We start from the raw sequence: 25,113 nt of genomic DNA, 5'->3' as shown, positions 1-25,113 counted from the left end.
ACCTGAACCCACATAACTGACTGTTCTGTCTTCTGTATGTGTGTGTGTGTGTGTGTTTGTCTAAGAGCAGAGGCCATAGAGAGAGACCCATCTGGATAGCAGCAGGTTTCCCTCTCACCCATCTGTCTTTACGCCTGCTCTGCTCTCTCACTCACTCACTGACTCTGCTATTTTCCAGTCAGGTGTGGCTGTAAATGCTGTTCTGCTCTACCTAACTCTGGTTGGCTTTCCATTTGCACTTTAGGAACACTGCTTAGTGAAACGGAAAAAACATGAACAACAAAAATCTACTGTATATTGCTGCCAACTGAATTTGACAGAATGTAAGTGAAAACTGGAGAATTTATATTTATATTGTGCCTATACATAGCTAGGAGAGTATGAGAAATTACTCAAAGTATGAGAGAATTGCTATAGTCAGTTGCTGTCAACTGGAGTCTAACAGCACAATGGATGATAATAAAATCAGTCCACAATAAAGCTTTATTTAATCTAGTGTCTGCACCAGAAACATGACTCCCTGCAGCTTTACGCTAAGTCTACTATCTTGGGTCGTCGCTAGTTACCACAGCCACAAATGGCTAACCCCTGCCTATTTCTACAATTTATCTACTTAAAATATGATTTTAAACCTAACCCCAACATTGACCCTAACCTTAACCATGCTGACAACCATATGCCTAACCCCAATCTTAAATTAAGACCAAAAAGCAAATTTTTGTTTTCATGAATTTGAACGATATATCCAATTTTGACATTGTGGATGTGGTAACAACCATAATCTTGTGTTAATTGAACATTTTTGCTTATTACTCCTCCATGGAGATTACCGGTGTTGGGTTGTGTATCAGTTTCATGTAATTACAGCTGCCAGGCTGGCAACCACTGCAACACTATCCCCAACATGGCTGCCACACCTCTCTGGGTGATAGCAGGGAAGGACAGCAGGACAGAAGAGAGGTAAAAAGGGAAAAGCAAGGGGAGAAATATTGTGTGATTTCAATATGCATCCATTCAGCCTTGTCTGCCACAACACACCATGTGATCTTCCCCATCCGCAGCACAGAACAGAACCGAACAGAAAGAGGCAAAGTACTGTTATTCTAAAATAACATTCTGCTTAGTGGTCATCCACTGGAGCACAGTATCTGTCCTTGATAATAATGGCTGAGGGGATGGCTGCCATTTTACGGGCTCCTAACAAACTGTGCTATTTTGTTTGTTTTTTCGCATTGTTTGTAACTTATTTTGTACTTCATTTTGCTGCTCCCGTCTCTTATGACTGAAAAGAGTTTCTAGATATCAGAACAGCGATTACTCACCTCGAACTGGACGAAGATTTTTTCTTAAATGAATCCGACGCGATATACTGCTTTCCCAAGACTAGGCCCAAATCCCCATCATTCGTGCGGAAGAAAAGACAGAAATACAGAGGGCGGAGATCGGGGTGACTTCTGAGAATTCGGCAGCGAGTGGGTAACCCGCCTCTATCATCTGTTCTATTGGCCAACATGCAACCACTGGAATATAAACTGGATCATCTCCGTTGGAGATTATCCTACCAACGGGAGACTTAAAACTGTCAAATCTAATGTTTCACCGAGTCATGGCTGAACGATGACACGGATAATATAGAGATGGCTGGGTTTTCCATGCATCGGCAGGACATAACATCTATGTCTGTTAAGGCGAGGGGTGAGGGTGTTTGACTATTTGTCAAGAACAGCTGGTGTGCAATGTCTAATATTAAAGAAGTCTGAGGTATTGCTCGCCTGAGGTAGAGTTCCTCATGATAAGCTGTAGACCACACTATCTACCAAGAGAGTTTTCATCTATATTATACGTAGCCATCTATTTACCACCACAAACCGATGCTGGCACTAAGACCGCACTCAACAAGCTGTACAAGGCCCTAAGCAAAAGAAAATGCTTATCCAGAAGCGGCGCTCCTAGTGGCTGGGGACTTAAACGCAGGCAAACTTAAATCTGTTTTACCTCATTTCTACCAGCATGTCACATGTGCAACCAGATAAAAAAAACAACTCTAGAACACCTTTACTCCACAGAGACGCACACAAATCTCTCCCTTGTCCTCCATTTGGCAAATCTGACCATAATTCTATCCTCCTGATTCCTGCTTACAAATAAAATAAAATAAAATGGTATTGTCATATGCGCTGAATACAAGAGGTGTAGACCTTACCTTGAAATGTTTACATGCAAGCCCTTAACCAACAATGCAGTTCAAGAAATAGAGTTAAGAAAATATTGATTAAATAAAGTGAAGTAAAAAAAATTATATTAAAAGTAACACAAGAAAATGACACAACAATAACGAGGCTATATACATGGGGAACCGTTACCGAGTCAATGTGCGGGGTACAGGCTAGTCGAGGTAATTTGTAAAGTGACTATGCTTAGATAATAAACAGCGAGTAGCAGCAGTGAAAAGCAAAGGGGGGGGGGGTCAATGTAGATAGTCCAGGTGGTCATTTGATTAATTGTTCAGCAGTCTTATGGCTTGGGGGTAGAAGCTGTTAAGGAGCCTTTTGGTCCTAGACTTAGTGCTCTGGTACCACTTGCCGTGCGGTAGCAGAGAGAACAGTCTATGACTTGGGTGACTGGAGTCTTTGACAATTTTTGGGCCTTCCTCTCACACCGACTAGTATATAGGTCCTGGATGTCAGGAAGCTTGGTCCCAGTGATGTACTGGGCCGTAAGCACTACCCTCTGGGCAGCTCGATCTGGGTACCCATGCCAAATCTTGTCAGTATACTGAGGGGGAAAAGGTGTTTTCGTAACCTCTTCATGACTGTCTTGGTGGGTTTGGACCATGATAGTTTGTTGGTGATGCTGACACGATCAGCATCTTTGTCTTGCTCACATTGAGAGAGAGAGGTTGTTCTGGCACCACACTGCCAGGTCTCTGACCTCCTCCCTCTAGGCTGTCTCATTGTTGTCAGTGATCAGGCCAACCACTGTGGTGTCATCAGCAAACTTAATGATGGTGTTGGAGTCGTGCTTGGCCATGCAGTCGTGGGTGAACAGGGAGTACAGGAGGGGACTGAGCACGCACCCCTGAGAGGCCCCAGTGTTGAGGATCAGCGTGGCAGATGTGTTGTTGCCTGGCCTTACCACCTGGGGGTGGCCAGTCAGGAAGTCCAGGATCCAGTTGCAGAGGGAGCTGTTGATGTCCCAGGGTCTTTAGCTTAGTGATGAGCTTTGTGGGCGCTATGGTGTTGAACGCTGAGCTGTAGTCAATGAACAGCATTCTCACATAGGTGTTCCTTTTGTCCAGGTGGGAAAGGGCAGTGTGGAGTGTGATTGAGATTGTGTAATCTGTGGATCTGAATGCAAATTGAAGTGGGTCTAGGGTTTCTGGCATGATGGTGTTGATGTGAGCCATGACCAGTCTTTCAATGCACTTCATGGCTACTGACGTGAGTGCTACGATGCGGTAATCATTTAGGCAGGTTACCTTCGCTTTCTTTGGCACAGGGACTATGGTGGTCCATTTGAAACATGCAGGTATTACAGACTTGGACAGGGAGAGGTTGAAAATGCCAGTGAAGGCACTTGCCAGTTGGTCTGCACATACTTTGAGTACACGTCCTGGTAATCCATCTGGCCCCACGGCTTTGTGAATGTTGACCTGTTTAAAGGTCTTTTATGGTTGCTTGCCTCGAAGCGAGCATAAAATTATTATTATTAATAAGAATTAACACTGAAAGTGTTGAACCAACAATGAAAGTGTGCAGTCTGTGGACCCATATAGACACTGGTTAAATTAACACACTGCTTAGTGTAAAGCTTAGTGCTGACTTCAATAAGCTGGTTGGTGATTCTGTCATGTTCTTGTATGTAGGTGGCAGGGAAGTCAGGCGCAGGAGAAACTAAGTTGGTTAACATGGAGTATTTAATAACAAAACCAACTCCAAAACCAAATGACAAAATAAATGGGTAAAATTACCCGTCGCACCCCGATACACAAACCCACATAACATCAAAAACAATCACCGACAAGGACATGAGGGGAAACAGAGTGTTAAATACACAACATGATTAATTGGATTGGAAACAGGTGTGTAGGAAGACAAGACAAAACCAATGGAAAATGAAAAACTGATCGAGGATGGCTAGAAGACCGGTGACGTCGATCGCTGAGCACCACCCGAGCAAGGAGGGGCACTGACTTCGGCAGAAGTCGTGACAGCAGAGGCCATATCGAGCTCCGTACAGCATCGCAATTCGCCACCTAAATTTTGTAAGAATACAGAAGGCTCTGTATAGCTCCGTAAAGCTCCACATTGACATGATTGGTTGACGGTAGGTGGGGGGGGGGGGTCCTGTATAATCACCAACTCACTTCCTTCACAACAGCTGTGCTCTGCGAAGCGCAAGAACTATGAATGCTCTGGCTACTGCGGTGGCCGCATCGCTGTAAATGCTGTACAGCCACTGTAGACGGCGGATTGGTCATGCAGAGCCTTTTAGTTGAAGTCAGGAAATCCAATAGTTTCTGAAAAGTAATCACTTCCTGAGATTGGTATTCAGATGTTTTTTTAAGTAGTTGCTTTATTAGCTCTACATTCAAAGATTGTAAAAAAGTTGTCACTTTCTGAGATCTGTATTTAAATATTTTTGAAAAGTAGTCATTTTTCAGATCTGTATTCAAATAGTTGTAGTCACCGCCAACATAACTACTTGTTCCGACAAAAAAATTGTTACTTTCCACAAAACATATATAAACTATGGTTTTCCCAGGTCTGGTGTGGTGTGTACTGTAGTTGTTGTGAGCAAATAAAAATGATTCAGCCATCCCTTTGTTCTACTATCACAGGCTGATAACAATTAGGTTAAATTACATGTATTCCATTTGCTTACTGTACACTGTCAAAAAAACTTCCAGATTTTTTACAGTAAATTACTGGCAGCACAGTAGCCAGTATTTTTTTTGGGGGGGGGCACACGGAGTGGTCGGCGGAGCCGAGGGGTGAACCAGAGCCAGTCAGGGAGTCGAGTGAGGAACTCGACGAAAGATTCCGGAGAGAGGTGTTGGCGTTGAGAGCGCTGCAGAGCGGGCGTGCTGAGGAGCGTGACACCAGTCCGGTGTCATATGCACCAGTTCCACGCATCTGGCCTCCAATGCGCCTCCACAGTCCGGTACGTCCTGTGTCTCCTCCACGCACTCGCCCTGAGGTGTGTGTCACCTTTCCAGTACAATGTGTGCCGGTTCTACGCACCGTGTCTCCAGTGCGCCTCCACAGCCCAGTGCGTCCTGTGCCAGCCCCCCGCACTTACCGTGCGAAGGTGGTCATCTGTCCAGGACGCATTGTGCCAGCTCTACGCTCCAGACCTCCAGTACGCCTCCTCGGTCCAGGATATCCTGCGCCGTCTCTAAGCACTGTGTCGCCAGTGCGCCTTCACAGCCCAGTGCGTCCTGTGCCAGTGCCCCGCACTTGCTGGGCTAAAGTGAGCATCCAGCCAGGACGGGTTGTGCCAGCTCTACGCTCCAGACCTCCAGTGCGTCTCCCCAGCCCGGTACACCCTGTGCCGGCTCCACGCACCAGGCCTCCAGTCCGCCTCCGCAGTCCGGAGCCCCCTGTGAGGGTTCCCAGTCCGAAGCCTCCAGTGATGATCCATGGCCCGAAGCCTCCAGTGATGATCCATGGCCCGAAGCCTCCAGTGATGATCCATGGCCCGAAGCCTCCAGTGATGATCCATGGCACGAAGCCTCCAGTGACGATCCATGGCCCGCAGCCTCCAGTGACGATCCATGGCCCGAAGCCTCCAGTGACGATCCATGGCCCGAAGCCTCCAGTGACGATCCATGGCTCGGAGCCTCCAGTGACGATTCATGGCCCGGAGCCTGCAGTGACGATCCATGGCCCGGAGCCTGCAGTGACGATCCATGGCCCGAAGCCTCCAGTGATGATCCATGGCACGAAGCCTCCAGCGACATTCTGCAGTCCAGAGCCTCCAAAGACGGTCGGCGGTCTAGAGCCTCCAGCAACGGTCGGCATTCCAGAGCCTCCAGCAACGGCCAGCGGTCCAGAGCCTCCAGCGACGGTCGGCGGTCCAGAGCCTCCAGCGACGGTCTGTGGTCCAGAGCCTCCAGCGACGGTCTGCGGTCCAGAGTCTCCAGCGACGGTCTGCGGTCCAGAGTCTCTAGTGACGGTCTGCGGTCCGGAGCCTCCAGGGGGGGTTCCCAGTCCGGAACCTTCTGCGGCGATCTACGGTCCGGAGTCTCCGGCGACGACCCACGGTCCGCCACCGAAGATGGCGGATCCGCGAGCGGAGTGGGGTCTACGTCCCGCACCGGAGCCGCCACCGAGGCTAGATGCCCACCCAGACCCTCCCCTATAGAGTCAGGTTTTGCGGCCAGAGTCCGCACCTTTGGGGGGGGGGGGGGTACTGTCATGCCCTGACCTTAGAGAGCCTTTTTATTTCTCTATTTGGTTAGGTCAGGGTGTGATTTGGGTGGGCATTCTAGTTTTTCTATTTCTTTGTTTGCCGGGTATGGTTCCTAATCAGAGGCAGCTGTCTATCGTTGTCTCTGATTGGGGATCATACTTAGGCAGCCTTTTTCCCACCTTAGTTTGTGGGATCTTGTTTTTGGTACTGTGCTGTATGCCCTACTGAACGTTACGTTTTCGTTTGTATTTGGGGTTTTTCGGTGTTCATTTAATAAATGTAAAATGTACGCCTACCACGCTGCACCTTGGTCCGATCCTTCCATCGACGAGCGTAACAAGTAGGTTACTGTCAATTTACACTAAAATACTGGCAGCACAGAAGCCAGTAAATCACTGCAGATTTACAAGACCTTTACTGAAACTTAAATTTACAGCATATTACTGTAAAACCTGACTATAGCAACATGCTGTTTTTCTAGAATGTACCGTTCATTAGTGGAAGCACAGTGGTTAGTAAATTGTTGCAGATTTACAGTGCTGGCAGCTAGTGCCAACGATGGGCAGTAATTCTGTTACATGTATTTACACTGAACAAAAATATAAACGCAACATGTACAGTGTTGGTCCCATGTTTCATACGCACAAAAAGCATATTTCTCTAAAATGTTGTACACAAATTTGTATACATTCCTGTAAGTGAGCATTTCTCTTTTGCTAAGATAATCCATCCACCTGAAAGGTGTGGCATATCAAGAAGCTGATTAAACAGCATGATCATTACACAGGGGCACCTTGTGCTGGACACAACATAATGCCACAGATGTCTCAAGTTTTGAGGGAGCGTGCAATTGGCATGCTGACTGCAGGAATGTCCACCAGAGCTTTTGCCAGATCATGTAATGTTAATTTCTTAACCATAAGCCACCTCCAATGTTGTTTCAGAGAATTTGGCACACGTTCAACAGGCCTCACAACTGCAGACCATGTGTATGGCATTGTGTGGGCGAGTGGTTTGCTGATGTCAGTGTTGTGAACAGAGTGCCCCATGGTGGCAGTGGGGTTATGGTATGGGCAGGCAAAAGCTACAGACAAAGAACACAATGGCAATTTGAATGCACAGAGATACCATGATGAGATCCTGAGGCCCATTGTCATGCCATCATCCGCCGCCATCACCTCATGTTTCAGCATGATAATTCACGGCTTCATGTCGCAATGATCTGTACACAATTCCTGGAAGCTGAAAATGTCTCAGTTCTTCCAATGCCTCTAGATCGACGTGTACAACAGCTTGTTCCAGTTCCCGCCAATATCCAGCAGCTTCACACAGCCATTGAAGAGGAGGAGTCGGACAACATTCCACAGGCCACAATCAACAACCTGATCAACTCTATACGAAGGAGATGTGTCACGCTGCATGTGCCACATGGTGGTCACTGACTGTTTTTTTAATCCACGCCCCTACCTTTTTTAAGCTATCTGTGACCAACAGATGCATATCTGTATTCCCAGTCATGTGAAATCCATAGATTAGGACCTAATCAATTTATTTAAATTGACTGATTTCCTTATATGAACTGTAACTCAGTAAAATCTTTGAAATTGTTGCATGTTGCATTAATATTTTTATTCAGCATAATATGGGTATTTCAGTAGTTTCAATCCCTAATTTGTGTTTCACTGGCCTGAAGTACAATTCATGTATTTTGTAACAGTTTAATTAAAATACATGTATTTTGTATTTTCTGATACAAAAATAAACTTGAATGTAGCCTGCTTAACTACAACATTCAAAGTAATGGTAACGGCATCTGTTTACTTGCTATGACTGTGATGTTTTTGTTTTTCTACCTTAGTTTAATGCACTGACTATAAGTTGCTCTGGATAAGAGTGTCTGCTAAATGAACAAAATGTAAATGTTGAAAATGAACACTTGCAAAGTACACTGCTGGGTATTATTCTAATGACTTCGCCCCCAAACAAGACCAAATTTGATCAAAATATAAATAGAGCTGAGCTCATTAGATTAATACCCAGCAGTATGCATTGCAAGTGTTCATTTTTACATTTGCATGTTGGTTATTTAGCAGACACTCTAGTCCAGAGTGATTTACAGTCAGTGCAAGGTTGATAAAAAAAAACACAAAACAAAATGTCCACCCCTTGGTGTGCTCAGGACTGGTTTGAGAAATGCTGCAGTAAAGGTTTAAGACTTCAACCACTGTAATCTGTCCACTAAACGCGTTAAATTGTTAGAGCACTACTGCAACATATCAGTTCAATTGGCACAGATATAGGACAGATACTTTAAAACAAACTTCCTTTTGATTTATTTTTGACGATCTGGTTTTGGTAACACTTTACTTGACACACAGTTACATTACACGTTCATAGTTGTATATTTTTTTATTTCACCTTTATTTAACAAGGCAAGTCAGTTAAGAACAAATTCTTATTTACATGATTCTACCAAAAGGCAAAAGGCCTCCTGCGGGGACAGGGGCTGGGATAAAAAATACAAATATTTGACAAAACACATCACGACAAGAGATACACCACAACACTACATAAAGAGAGACCTAAGACAACAACAAAGCATGGCAGCAACACATGACAACACAGCATGGTAGCAACAAATGACAACACAGCATGGTAGCAACAAATTACATCAACACGGTAGAAACACAACAAGGTAGCAGCACAGCATGGTAGAAGCACAAAACATGGTACAAACGTTATTGGCACAGACAACAGCACTAAGGGCAAGAAGGTAGAGACAACAATACACCACGTGAAGCAGCCATAAGTGTCAGTAAGAGTGTCCATGATTGAGTCTTTGAATGAAGAGATAGAGATAAAACTGTTCAGTTTTAGTGTTTTTTGCAGCTCGTTCCAGTCTGAAAAGAGGCTTGACCCAGGAATGTGTGTGCTTTGGGCACCTTTAACAGAATGTGACTGGCAGAACGAGTGTTGTATGTGGAGGATGAGGGCTGCAGTAGGTATCTCAGATAGGGGGAAGTGAAGCCTAAGAGGGTTTTATAAATAAGCATCAACCAGTGGGTCTTGCGACGGGTATACAGAGATGGCCAGTTTACAGAGGAGTATAGAGTGTAGTGGTGTGTCCTATAAGGAGCATTGGTGGCAAATCTGATGGCCGAATGGTAAAGAACATCTAGCCGCTCGAGAGCACCCTTACCTGCCAAACTATAAATTACGTCTCCGTAATCTAGCATGGGTAGGACGTTCATCTGAATTTCCTTTCGTTTGAAAGTTTGTTTCTCAAATCTTTTGTTGTTATTGTAAAGAAATCTTCACAGTCATGTTTTTTTTAAAATCATATTTTAAATACACTCTTACAAAATCTGTAACAGAATTAACAAAAAATCTGTAACAGAATGACAGAATGACACTATACACACACATACACATGGATTTAGTACTGTAGATGTGATAGTGGTGGAGAAGAGGCCTGATGGAACACAGTGTGTTGTGAAATCTGTGAATGTATTGTAATGTTTAAAAATCGTATAAACTGCCTTAATTTTGCTGGACCCCAGGAAGAGTAGCTACTGCCTTGGCAGCAGATAGTGGGTATCCATAATAAATACAAATACTGCAATTGAATTGGCTAAAATGGGAAATTATAGTACTCACAAACCGGTCACCTGCTACTGTCTTCCATTCCAATGGCATACTGCATTATGACCCTCCTGTGTCACTTTGCTTGGACTAAGAAAATATACTTTATGATACTGTCAAGAAGCATTATGATCATCATAATCATAAACTGTAAGCCAGATAGGCCTATCACGTGTCTTCTCCTGCTCCTGAAATCTGCTCCTGCATTCATCCCAGTCATCAACAATAGAGCATTGGGGTATGTGCATGTCTGACATCAAAGGGTGCTCAATTACAAGGATAATTTAATATGGTCAATTTTAAAAATATACAGTACCAGTCAAACGTTTGGACACACCTAGTCATTCCAGGGTTTTTCTTTGTTTTTACTATTTTCTACATTGTAGAATAATAGTGAAGACATCACAACTAGTAACCAAAAAAGTGTTAAACAAATCAAAATATATTTTATATTTGAGATTCTTCAAAGTTGTCACGACTTCCGCCGAAGTCGGCTCCTCTCCTTGTTCAGACGGCGTTCGGCGGTCGACGTCACTGGCTTTCTAGCCATCGCCACTCCATTTTTTCATTCATCCTTTTGTTTTGTCTTGTTCCCTGCACACCTGGTTTTCATTCCACAATTACACTTCATGTATTTAATCCTCTGTTCCCCTCATGTGTTATTGTGAGATTGTTTTGTGTTACGTGTCTATTTTGACACGCTATACTGGTATGCGTTTATTCTGTGTTTTATTTCACGAGGTATGTTTATTTGTTTGTACAAAATTATTGTGACTGTTTGCGCGTTTTGCACTTTTGCCAATTGGCTGGAGGTTTCTCCTGCCTAAATAAAGTGTGCGCCTGTTCACAACTCTCTGCATGTGTGGTTCCCACCGTGAAGCATGGAGGAGGGGGTGTGATGGTTGGGGGTGCTTTGCTGGTGACACTGTCTGTGATTTATTTAGTATTCAAGGCACACTTAACCAGCATGGCTACCACAGTATTCTGCAGTGATTCGCCATCCCATCTTGTTTGCGCTCAGTGGGACTGTCATTTGTTTTTCAACAGGACAATGACCCAAAACACCTCCAGGCTGTGTAAGGGCTATTTGACCAAGAAGGAGAGTGATGGAGTACTGCATCAGATGACCTGGCCTCCACAATCACCCTACCTCAACCCAATTGAGATGGTTTGGGATGAGTTGGACCACAGAGTGAAGGAAAAGCAGCCAACAAGTGCTCAGCATATGTGAGAACTCCTTTAAGACCTTTGGGAAAGCATTCAAGGTGAAGCTGGTTGAGAGAATGCCAAGAGTGTGCAAAGCTGTCATCAAGACAAAGGGTGGCTACTTTGAAGAATCTCAAATATAAAATATATTTTGATTTGTTTAACAGTTTTTTGGTTTCTATATGTGTTATTTCATAGTTTCGATATCTTCACTATTATTCTACAATGTAGAAAATAGTAAAAATAAATAAAAACGCTTGTATGAGTAGGTGTGTCCAAACTTTCGACTGGTACTGTATATATGACGTAAACATACTGTTAACACGTAGGCTATGGTGTAATGGAATGTTTTGCCTTGTGTGGTAGGTTTTTGGGGTTTTTAAACGTTATGTAGGTGTCATAACCAGCCATAAAATAACGCAATATATGTCACAACAGGTCTAAATACAGTATATGTGTCATGACAGTGTTATGACCATAATTATAAAAGGTTATGACAAGTTATGTCAGCTATTATGACTTATTATGACATGGTTATGACCGTGTCATGACCGGCAGTCAAGTAAAGTGTTTCCATTCCAAATCATATTGCTAAATGATCCTTGATATGACCATCTTAAAACAATTCCAAACAATTCCTCCCCTCTGGCTTAGACTCTTAAGGATTAACTGGGTATCCGCCTGGGCTGAGGTTGACAGTTTTATGTGCTCTGTCAAGGTGAAGCCATCAACAGTGTTCTACAGCTCCTGCCAGGTCCCATATATTTTCACCCAGTATGGGTTGACAAGCAAATTGTTTTAAGCTGCGGAGAAAATCGATGACAATTGCATTAAGATGAAAGGCAAGTCGGGTCGGGTGAGGACAGTCAGGACACACCCTGGACAGACAGAGAGATAGAGAAAGTCTGAAAGGCAAAGTAACGTGCATGGACCGCTGGACCACTGGCTCAACATGACTTGACGATGGATGGCCACTCTAGAATTACAGTACAGTAGCATGCTGGGGTTTGTGCTATATAAATGATTGACGCCGCAGATGCTTTATGACTACTAGGACATAAGATTAGACTAGGAATGGATGTGTGTGTGTGTGTATGCGTGCCAATGATCGTGTGAACATGTGTGAGAAGTGGAGTATGCTGACAAGATGTGTGAGAGACTGTCCTATGATCTGCGTTGAAGGATGTTTTTGAGGGGTCGATGCTGGGTGACAGTGTCTGGCTGTGGTGCTTTCTGAATGCCTATAAATCCATGGCACACAGCCTCTCCGTTGCCTTGCTGATTCAATTGCCATATATCTCCCGCTGGCCTGACGCCGCTAGGCACAGTGACAGACAGAGAGCACTGACGCACATGCTATCTTCCCCTCTCTCACGCTCTCTCGTCTCTCCATCTCAGCTCTCCCTCTCGTCTTTTTGGTGTTCCATTCATCAAATGGCGGATGCTGTTTGGATGCTAGAATTATTTTGGAGTGGACGAACGTGCGCAGGTATAGATATGCTATCTTAATTTGAATAGTTTCTCACAGCAGGAAAATAATCCTGCAGCAACAGGAAATGTGAATTATTATGTGGATTATAATTAATGAACATTTTAAGTGAAAATTATAAACTTTAGAAGCCTTTTTAAACATTGAATACACTACAGGTTTGCATTTGTTGCTGGCCAGGCATGAACACAATCACGACAGGTTCATGCCACATTAATAAGTAATACATTTTTACCGTTAAATGACGTCTTTACAATTAGGCCCATATTTTTTTTTCAAAAGCTTGTGCACCCAATAGAGGCCCTCTTGAATGTCATGGTATAATTTGCACACTGTTCGATGTTGTTGTTTCATTTAATTATTCATGTAATTTCTTATTGCTCACTCTCAGTGCTCTAACAGAACAGACATGGGGTACAGATGTTTAATTCACCTGTAGCACCCCACGTACAGCCAAGCCTGTTGCCCCTGGGTATACTGTATAGATATGGTCTGAGAGACGCATCATTTATATTGACCAACCCTAGCATTTAACCTTTCTTTGTGGTGTTTGTCCCTGAGACCATTGCAATGTATGTGTATCAAGTGCATTGATTATTGATTTACACTCTAAAACCATGAAACTTGACACATTTATAACCCATTGTCTCTCAGAGTGAACAAGACATGGGAGGGGCCTCATTATCATATTTCCCAGCATGCTTTGTTGCAGGTAGATTTTTTTATATTTCCATGTTTCCTACATTTACATTTTAGTCATTTAGCAAATGCTTCTGCCTTACTCAAGAACACACCGACAGATTTTCCCCCCAATCGGCTTGGGGATTCAAACCAACAACCTTTCAGTTACTGGCCCAACGCTCTTAACCGCTAGACTACCTGCCGCCCTCATACACTGATTGATTACTTGATCTTATAGTAAACAAAGATAAATGACTTACATGTTTCTAAACTAATCCAATCTGTAAGAGGTTGGATTTATTGGACCCGTTACTGAGATGGTTGTTCCAGTTGAGATGTTTTAGGTAGTCTTGTTTATTAAGTCTTTCATTATCGCAATCAATATGAGTGCAGGTTGTGGGTGGTCAAATATTCCAATTGTTAGATATCCTCCTTCTGACTGGATTTTGATAGGAATCATTTATCACTTCACAAACCACAGTATTGCAATTTACAGGTCTAATGCAGACCATAATATCAAGGCTAACTAGCCCATAACAAAGGTATTATGAAAAGCATTATATGTGGTCAGAAATGTACTTTAAATTGTTACACATTCACTTACACAGTCACTTGTTGAAGGCTTCAGCTGTTCCAAACTGCAATTTTGTGTTCTGAATGCAACAACCATTTCTCTGTCACTAACAACACAGTCATGGGTGGGTATCTCTCATTTTCACTTTAAAGGCATGCTGGGAAATATGCAAATACATGTAGTAGTGTTTAAAACCTAAACGCCTTGTGCTGAATAAACGTGTTTATGTGTTTAAAGTGTTACAGCGAATGAACATGTTCTGGTGTTTACAATCTACACACTGTGACGCGTTTTCATTTAAATTCTAAATGCCTTGTGCTGAATAAACGTGTTTATGTGTTTAAAGTGTTACAGCGAATGAACATGTTCTGGTGTTTACAATCTACACACTGTGACGCGTTTTCATTTAAATTCTAAATGCCTTGAAGCATTTAAAAGTGTTACAGAAAACACTTGGTTTTACAGTGTATGGGCCGTAGTATCAGTGAAATAACATCAAGTAATCAAAGAATACATCCCAAAACAAATAAAACAGCTTTGTATGGTTAGTCACACGCACAGGCCGATTCAAAGGCTGCTCCGGAGGAACACAGTGAGCCAGGCAGGAGCTGCTGTCCATACAGGTAATAGATGACCTCCATCAATGGAGGAAGCTATTTATAGGTCACAGACCCTGAATAGTGTCCCAGGGAACCACCTTCTTCACCACTCATAATCTCTATGGAGAGGAAACCGTAGCCCAAAGGTATGACCTCAATTTCAACACATTAACAACACATTTCTCCAGGACCCCATTCTGCCAAATAGCCACAAGGTTGCTTTCAGAGGCAAGTTAATAAGGGAGTATCTCATACTACATGCATCTGAATGTGTGCTTGACAGCAGAATATATGTTTCTTGCTGCCTCAGTAGTTTACTGTGATTGCAAAGAGACACAGTCTTTGAAGGCTTTAAAAAATCTACCAGGCTTAGAAAATATGGCACATACAGGAAACACTGGCAACAACACAAACAATTTAATCCTCTTTTCAGCAGCACACTGATGGAGGAGATTTTCTCCATCGATTCCAGGCTCCTCTCCTTCTCCAGCCATGTGCTGCCACACACTGATCAAATGCTATCAAAGACGTGAAAAATCGATAATGTAAATGTAAATGTTTGTGAGCAAGCTGTGAAGAGGAGCGTCTCTGAAGGCTGTGTGCTCGATGTCTCCCTGTGGTCATGGATTTCAAATCTAAACTAAAAATAGACAAGGCTTAAAGATATGTCAGTAACAGGCAAAATCAAAAAGTTGTCTAATTGTCTGTTTATTCCTTTGAGGTATGCCTTTGTTTTCTCAAAGGTTAAGCTATGCTTTAGAGCAGGGATCATCAACTAGATTTAGCCACAAGCCATTTTTTTTCAGGGGGCCGGAACAGAAATACAAATCATTCGTAGACTGCAAATTGACCACGAGAAGCCCAAATAGATATAATATTTGACTGAAACATAATAATTTCAAACCTTGCTTACATTCGTATACGATTACAAATATTTCTATATTATGCATGGGAATACTTGGAGCTGATTTTCTGGTGTTTTTACAGTATTTTATGTTGAACAATAACAAATTGCAACAAAAAAAAACATGTTTTGTTTTGCTCAGAAAACATTGGTGGCCAAATCGGTTCTAAGGATAATGCGGTTCTGGTGGAAACAGACAAACATTTACATAGAAAACAATACAAATAACATGCAAAGGATAACATGATAACATGTATCTTATCTCAATGGAAAAGCTAACATAACTACTCACTATCATAGCGTATAATAAGTTAATTACGTTTATAGTTTATTACTTTCCTAAATGCACTTTCTGATAATGAGCCGAAAGTCGTTCCTAATATGGAACTGAGATCAGAAGAGGAAAGGACTAATTGACTGTTAGGCTAGGGTTTACCTTGTATCAGCAGGATATAGGATAGACACAGGCTGATGTTCTGTAATACCTTTTGACTGGGAAGGCTTCCCTTACAAATGTGGGGTTTCTTTCACATTTTAATGAGGACATCCGAATTAGCCTACAACAACTGACTGACTGTAGATACCTGTCATCATGGCTGGATTGATCCTCTATAAATGGAACAGATCCATCCTCAATGGGTCGGGTATTTCTGTACTGCTACAGTAATACACCATAGGCATCTGAATGTGGTAAATTAAGTAATGGGTTTAAAATAGCTTAATACGTCTCTGCTTGCTAAATATTGTAAGGTCTGGACAGGTATAAATAATAACATCCAATTAACAAGGTCATCTCATTTGACCATAGGGTAAGTGGCAGAGACATCTGCTTTCTGTGCTTTCACAGTAGTCTGCCAAGAGCAGTTTGACCCACTTGGTTTGGAGCGGAACTAGGCAACACTGTACTACTGGCACTGGAGGGTATCCACCCAGAGAGGTGATCTACATAAGCTTATTGCCTAATGGAGGGAGCCACTAAGCCTACCGTATCAGAGTAACACTACTACCACTACTAGCAGATGTCTCTGCTACTACACACAAACACACACACACACACTGACCAACCCTCTTATAATGCAGAGAGTGTGTTCTAAGACAGCCTGAATACCTTCCAGTATGTAGCAGCTCCTAGCCGTTACTCACACAGAGCCAGTGTACCCCAGGACCATGTCCTCAGCCCTCTGCTGTACTCCCTGTTTACCTACGACTGTGTGACTTTGCACGACCCCAACTCCATCATCAAGTGTGCTGATGACACAACGGATGTAGGACTGATAACCAACAACGACGAGTCAGCCTATAGGGAGGAGGTAAGTGAACTGGCATTGTGATGCCAGGACAACAACCTCTCCCTCAACATCAGCAAAACAAAGGAGCTGATTGTTGACTTCAGGAAGCAGAGGAGGGAACATGCTCCGATCCACATCAAAGGGATTGCAGAAGAGAGAGTCAACAGTTTAAAGTTCCTTGGCGTCCACATCACCGAGGACTTGTCATGGACCAACAACACCACCACTTTTGTCAAGAGGGTGCAACAGCGTCTCTACTTCCTAAGGCGGCTGAAGAAATTTGGCATGCCACCCTGGGTCCTCTCCAAATACTAATGCTGCACCATCGAGAGCATCCTGACCAGTTGCCTCACAGCCTGGTACGGGAATTGCTCTGTCCACGACCGCAAGGCCCTCCAATAGGTGGTGGAGACAGCCCAGTACATCACTGGGACCGTCCTCCCACCCATCCAGGACATCTACTCGAAACAGTGCCTGAAGAAGGCCTGTGCCATCATCAAGGACCACACACCCTAGCCACGAGCTGTTCACTCCCTTACCATCGGGCAGATGGTATCAGAGCATTAGGTCTGCAAGCCACAATCTACAAGCCATCAGACTGCTGAACACTTAAACCAGACTGACAGCCTGCTCTGATTCTCCGCACCTTAGCACACATGCACTCACTTACGCACATACCCACACAGACATAAACACATCAATACACACACACACACACACACACACACACACACACACACACACACACACACACACACACACACACACACACACACACATATACACACACACACACACACACACACACACACACACACATACACACACACACATATTCCTACTACACACACATCTTCTGCTAACAGACTCTTATTATGATTACTAAATACTGCATCATTTAAACACTTGCCCCCCCAATCCCCCGTTCCCCAAAAGACGTGTACATATTGGACTAGAAATTGAGATTCCTGTAATATACTTATCCTAAAATTATATTCTACTGAACCGTTTACTGTATGTTCATATTCTTAGCTTTTATTATTTCTTATTGTTGTTGCTTTGTCGAGAAGGAACCTGCAAGTAAGCATTTATTTGGAAGGTGTATACTGTGTGTATCCTGTACATACGATGTAAGGGGTGCGTACTGGTGGCAGAGAAGTCCACGGGAAACGCAGGAGAGTCAATAAGGAAGAGAATAATTCTCTCCTTGTGACCCCCTTGCGTCGCCATGCCCAGAGGAGCGGTGGTCTCCCTAATCAACCCTGACCCTAATGGTCAACTACCTAAGGCATGAACGGGGAAGGGCACAGCCACTGGAACAATGGGGATCCCTAAACTATGGGTGAACGATCTATCTATAAAATTCCCAGCCGCGCCTGAATCGACGAGCGCCTTATGCTGGGAAAACTCAGGAAAAGTGACATACACAAACATATGTGCAACAAAGGGCTCTGGGTGAGAATGGGGTGACGCCAGAGTGCCCTGCCTGCTGCCTCGATACCCAGAGGAAACAACCCGGCACCGACCGGCAGTGTGACCTCTGCGGCCACAGATGGTGCACGAGCTGGAACCCCCTCCAGTCTCCCTGCGCACCGCCCCTCCCAGGTCCATGGGTATCGGAGAGGGGGTGCGAGGGGATGGAACCAACAGACCCCGATCTGAACGCCCGCGGGTAGCCAGCAGGTTATCCAGCCGGATGGACAGGTCCACCAGCTGGTCGAACGTGAGGGTGGTGTCTCTGCAGGCCAAGTCCCGACGGACGTCCTCGCGCAGACTGCAGCGATAATGGTCGATCAGGGCCCTGTCGTTCCATCCCACGCCGGCAGCCAAGGTCCGAAACTCCAGTGCGAACTCCTGGGCGCTCCTCGTCCCCTGCCTCAGATGGAAGAGGCGTTCACCCGCCGCTCTACCCTCGGGCGGGTGGTTGAAGACTGCCCGGAAACGGCGGGTGAACTCCTCAAACTGGTCCATCTCCCTCTCTCCACACACGTTGGATAACTCCAGGGCTTTCCCGGTGAGGCACGAGATGAGGGTGGACACCCTCTCACGGCCCGAAGGAGCCGGATGGACGGTTGCCAGGTATAAGTCCAGCTGCAAGAGCAACCCCTGGCAGTTCGCAGCCGTCCCATCATATTCCTGGGGAAGGGAGAGACGAATGCCACTGGGACCAGGAGAAGGAGGGGCACGTAGTGGAGACCCCGGCTGTGCTGGTGGAGGTGCTGGGAGAACTCCCTGTCTCTACCAGCGGTCCATTGTCTGGACAACGCGGTCCATGGCGGTGCCAAGATGGTGGAGCATTGCTCCCGGACGTGCTCCTCTACCCCTATACCTGGGGTACCTGCTCCTGCTGACTCCATAAGTTTGGTCCGGAATTCTGTAAGGGGTGCGTACGGGCGGCAGAGAAGTCAGACGCAGGAGAGCAAAAACTGTGTTTCCAACGGCGCAGTTTATTAATAAAAACCCACCGGAAAACAGAACAATCAATAAATGGGTACAACACCAAACGCACACCAGACATAATGTGCACAAGCACTTACAATAAACAATTCCAGACAAGGACATGGGGGGAACAGAGGGTTAAATACACAACATGTAATGAATGGAATTGGAACCAGGTGTGTGGGAAGACAAGACAAAACAAATGGAAAATGAAAGGTGGATCGGCGATGGCTAGAAGACCGGTGACGTCGACCGCCAAACGTTGCCCGAACAAGGAGAGGGACCGACTTCGGAGGAAGTTGTGACATACGACTAATAAAACTTCAAAAAACTTGTGTGGGTAGAAAAAGCAACTACTGCAGATAAGTTCCAATGGTGACATTTAAGAAGGGAGAGGTCAAACATGAGGATATGTGAACAGGGACGCTGAACTGTAGGCTGCTGGAGTCCCTCATTCATTATTTACAGAGGACCTGTCAACCTGGCCATAATGTTGGCCTAATCATCATCACTCAACCAGAGACAGAGACGGGGGTTGAGTAAAAAACATGTTTCTGGAAAATACGAGATAGAACCTAAAGCAGGTGACCGTAAATAGCAGTGAGTGACTGTAACTAGCACAAACCCTTTCAGGAGTATAGCCAAGAGTTTACTGTGAGGGTCAGGGTTCAGGGATGCTCAAGAGGCATCACAGTCCTGTATGAGGAAAGTCCAACAGAAATATACTGTGGTAGTAAATCCATACATTAGCATTTATACTGAACAAAAAATATAAACACAGCATGTAAAGCGCTGGCCAATGTTTCATGAGCTGAAATAAAAGATCCCAGAAATGTTCCATACGCACAAAAAGCTTATTTCTCTCACATTTTGTGCACACATTTTTTTACATCCCTGTTAATCAGCATTTTATCCTTTGCCAAGATAATCCATCCACCTGACAGGTTTGGCATATCAAGAAGCTGATTAAACAGCAGGCTCATTACACAGGTGCACCTTGTGCTGGGGACAATTAAAAGCCACTCTAAAATGTGCAGTTTTGATACACAACATAATGCCACAGATGTCTGAAGTTTTGAGGGAGTGTGCAATTGGCATGCTGACTGCAGGAATGTCCAACAGAGTGTTGCCAGAGAAGTGAATGTTCATTTCTGTACCATAAGTCACCTCCAATGTCGTTTTAGAGAATTTGGCAGTACGTCCAACTAGCCACACAACCGCAGACCACATGTAACCACGCCAGCCCAGGACCTCCATATCCAGCTTCTTCACCTACGTGATCATCAGATGGGGGAGGGCGGACGGGGGTGCTGAGGAGTATTTCTGTCCATAATGGAGCCCTTTTGTGGGGTAAAAAACTTATTCTGATTGGCTGGGCCTGTCTCCCCAGTGGGTTGGCCTGGCTCCCAAGTGGGGCCCACCCTTGTGAAATCTATAGATTAGGGCCTAATGAATTTATTTAAATTACCTGATTTCCTTATATGAACTGTAACTCAGTTGTTGCATGTGGGTTTATATTTTTGTTCAGTATAGTTATGAAATAGTATTAACTAAATGGCTTTTTAACTACAGCTGAATGGTACATTTGGATCACGGTCAAGCACCACTGAATCATGGCTGTAACTCTGTACTCTGATTTTCCAAGCCATTTAGTTAATACCATACTAGCATCCTTTTTGCATAGCTAAAGTCCAATTCTGGGTCCAAACTGCAGTCGTTTTAGGTTCCATTGCTTGACTTTCAGGGGATGGGGAGGTTGGAGGTTGGACTGAGGAGGGTGCTGTGATTGTATGTGGAGACGGAGAATCGGGGATATCAGTGGAACAGGACAGAGTGGAAATATGGAAATATCACCATCAACTCACAACCGATAGCCACGACCAGGTGACTAAACAACCTGCTTGCCCCTGGTATGTTTTATCACCCAGCAGACATGTCCTGACGTTGTATAGGGAAAATAATGTTGCCGTAGGACAATCAATGAAATATTGAATCAAACTAGTACTATCATTGATAGTAGCTTTGTCATCTGATCCTGTCTGTGTGTGATCTTCTCTTTAAACAGTTTTCTAATGTAAGGTGAGATGGAAGTGCACAGGCTACAACCCTCTGATGCACCGTGAGCTTGTCATATTGTATGGCCATGGTGCTGAGGGCACTGAGAGTGAACTGTGGTCTATGAGGCAGAAACATGCTGAGACATGCTTTAGTGCAGCACCAGCCAGGTCTTCCATTCACAAGCTGCTTACCCTTTCCTCTCAGTGAATACACACAGTACACGCTTTGCAGACATACTGTACGTATGAAAGGAGACTCATCTATAATGGATGAATTAATGATCTCAAACATTTTGTTTCCCAGAGATTCTATATTCTTTGGGTGAATTATTCAGAAGGAAAAAGCCAAAATATGTCGACATGGAGACCTCTGAGAGTCTACAACCACATGTTTTTCCCACGTCATTTCAATTAAATTACATTGAACCAACATGGAATAGATGTTGAATTGACGTCTGTGACCCGTGGGGAGGCTCGTGCATACACCGTGTCCTTCATTGTACAGCAGGTCTGACTATGAGGAATGTGTATTTTGTGGAGGTTATAACGCCAAAGGGCCAGGCACAGCCAGGGTGAAGTCTTGAGTTATAGATACTGTGAATCGCACTTTCCCTTAAACCATCACCTGACACAAAGTCAAGCGTAATTAATGTGCAATTTAAAATGTATCTGCACTGAAAAATAAATTGCATGGAATCTGTGTTTAGGAACAGCTTATTTTAACGATGCCACCCTTCAATTAAGCATGGGAAAACAAGGCTGCATCCGTCACCTGCCATTAGGCCTCAGCGTGACACTTTTATCCCCCCCTCCCTCGTTACGGAGGGAAAACATGGGACAAGGGCCCTATTTGTCACATGAACAAATTACTCCCGCTGCCTCATCTCCGCATCCCCCTCCTGCCCCCACCCCTCCATTCAGAAGTTTCTGAGCCCCTTAGAGATATCCATGTCCTCAGACAGCACTAATCTGAATCATGTTGACTAGACAAGAAGAACATAGTAACTCTGTACTACTATCTTCATACATATAAATACCACACCACCCTAAAATGCTAACCTCCCCTGTTATTGGTAATGGTGAGAGGTTAGCATGTCTTGGGCGTATGATCTTTGGTGCCTCTGTAACTTTCTCGCTCATCATTATTCACGATTCATTCAGGATTATTCATCATCATGGTAGCATCCACAATATTCAATGTTCAGAAACATATTATATTCTTCTTTTCAATAAAAGTTTCTCCAAAATGACACAATAGATGATTTACTATTCATTTCTATTGGACACAGAATAATCTGAAACACAACCAAAACAAACTGCAAATGCATCCAACAAGTTTGTAGAGTCACAAGCTTGATGAAGTCATTGTGTGCTAGGAGTATGGGAAATACTAAAGGTTTGACTACTTTAACACACATATAACTGAATTTGTCCAAATACTTTTGGTTACCTGAAATGGGGGGACAGTGTATAATTGTGTATCATTGTGTGTATCATAGTCAGTGTATCATTTCAAATATTAAGTAATGGAGTACAGAGCCAAAACAACACAACATGTACCACTGCCAAAATACTGTTGGACCTCACTGTAATATATAATAGTAGGCAGAGCAGGTGAAAAATACTCAAGGTAGAAATCGGAGTGGGTATGATCCATGAACTCTACAACGTCTTCGTAAAAACGTAATGCTGTCTTGGTTACAAGTAAGCAGAAAAAGGTAAACAACAAGAAAACAACACAACACTCACATTTGCCAAGCCAGCTATATAATGACACCTGTGTAATATTGACCCCCACTCTCCCAAATATTACTCAATCTATTTACACATGTAGTATTCAGAACATGGTATTGGGCTGTTATTAATCATGCTAATTAAACACTGAAAATGTCATCAGGAATAACTTCCCAACTACAGACACTCATTATGAAATCCAAAGACAAGAGGGTGGGACCAGAATCAGTTTAAATACTTGATAAAGTCACTATAAATAGTTGAAGAGTTACATGTATGTAGTGGTTTTGATTCATGCATATATTTTCTCCAGTGCCCTGAGATGCATACCTCCGGTAAGAGATTTTGCTCTCTCCTTCCTCTCTCGATTTACCTATATAAATATGAACGACTGGCGTGTTCAAGAGACCTTTATAGGAATCACACTGGGTTTAAAATCAAAGAGACTGTTGGAGTTTGAAAATGACAGAGAGGGACAAGATAATTACAAAATGCATGCGTTCAATCACACACTGATCACGAACTGGTCTTTGTACCTGTGCCTTCCCACTTCCCAGTACTGCCCACTTGTCTCCAGACAAAACTCCGTTTTCTAAGTATTCAATATGAGGGTAAAATCAGCTGCATGCATAGTCTCAGATCAGTCTGTCATGATGGAGCTAATGCTCTGTTGACACCGTCACCTCTCTATTGGTATTGACAGGTGACCTCTCAGTGATAGGCTACATTCATTCATTGGTACAGGAAAAGTGGAATAGTGCTTTTCCAGGAGCTCTCCAGAGCCATTGAACATGACAGATTAAAAGCACTGGATCCGAGATGAAGGGAGCCAGCCAGGCATCAGAGGCCACACGATGGTTTATGTCAACTTTAGTGAAGTCAACCTACAATGACATGCTTCCTCACAAACACACTCAAACTGTGAGTCATAGCACTTACAAGTCTAGAAACCTAAAGTTATGCTTATCCTTAGCTATGACTTACCTCTTTAGAACAACTCCCACCCTCAAGGACAGGCCATGTAATTGTTTAAATATGAACAATTTAAGCAAATGATGTGTCATAAACAAAATGTCATAAACAAAATGTAGCACCTTTTTATTATTTGTAGAGTATAATGCAAATGACTAAATTGAACTCTTCAATATGGCGGTAAGCCACCAATAATGTTTATCTAGGAGGACATAGGTGAAGTTACATTCGCTTAATTAACTGCCGATCCACTTAAAGCAAGATGACATGCAATCCCATGACAGAGCAGTAAGACCATGCAGGGAAAAGTTCAGACAAACTTGAACAGGTATACCTGACTTTGCTTACCTTAGCAGCTAACGATGAACTCGGCTTCTCCAGGAGATCCCACAGTTTCTTTTGTTTCTCGGAACAACATGTGGTATCAAAATCCTCGCCTTCCCTGCCCCTCATAGTTTCGGCCTCTCGTTTGAGCTCCTCGTTCATTTGTTCCTTCTTCTGGTGGTACCTGGCCTGACAGCAGGACTCCAGGTAGATCTCATCTATACCCCAGAAGTCCAGCTCCTGACTAAACGACAGGGCACACATCTCCTCCATCATGTGCAGTTTTCCCGTGCGGTAGAAATTCAGAATGGACGTGAAAGCCCCGGGGTGTCTGTCGAAAAAGTACTCATTATCATCCAAACTGTAGTCGTCGCATATCTCCATGAGAGACTCGTGGGTGTTACAGTCTCGTAGTTTGCCCAGCCTTGTTCGGGGCAACCTGTCCAGCGTTCTCCATAGAACTTCGTGGAGGAGACCCCCAACATTGAGTCTAACCCGACGGTAGTGCGCCTTGCTCCGGATTATTTCCACCGGCTCCGGTGGAAGCGAGGTTGTCGACCGAGAGCCCCCTTTATTCATCCTCACTCAAGACGTTCAGTCACTTGAGAATGAATAATGTCCGAAACTATATGGCCAGACAGGTCCAGAAGACACGGTCCTACATTAGGGTCTGTTCTCCCCTATTCCGATGGCTACAAAAGGGGAAAAGAGAAACATCAGGGGTAACTATATAAAATTGCCATCGAGCCCGATGACCTACGGGCCTGATAGAGAACGCAATGTCAGGTG

The 25,113-nt window shown here is 44.0% G+C and overlaps 1 protein-coding gene across 1 annotated transcript in view; it reads right to left on the bottom strand.

Annotated features, from left to right (window-relative positions):
- LOC115207897 (potassium voltage-gated channel subfamily B member 1-like) overlaps positions 1-24,903 on the bottom strand; it is a 78,174-nt gene extending 53,271 nt beyond the window's left edge. Inside the window, exon 1 of the mRNA XM_029775443.1 lies at positions 24,349-24,903. Within this exon, the coding sequence (XP_029631303.1) occupies positions 24,349-24,903 (555 nt within the window). The remainder of the gene's footprint in view (positions 1-24,348) is intronic.
- Positions 24,904-25,113: the final 210 nt, after the last annotated feature.

The sequence above is a fragment of the Salmo trutta genome, chromosome 14, assembly GCF_901001165.1.
Source record: "Salmo trutta chromosome 14, fSalTru1.1, whole genome shotgun sequence".
NCBI lineage: Eukaryota > Metazoa > Chordata > Actinopteri > Salmoniformes > Salmonidae > Salmo > Salmo trutta.
The sequence above is the reverse complement of the archived record's forward strand: the minus strand, read 5'-3'. Positions and strand labels throughout refer to the sequence as shown.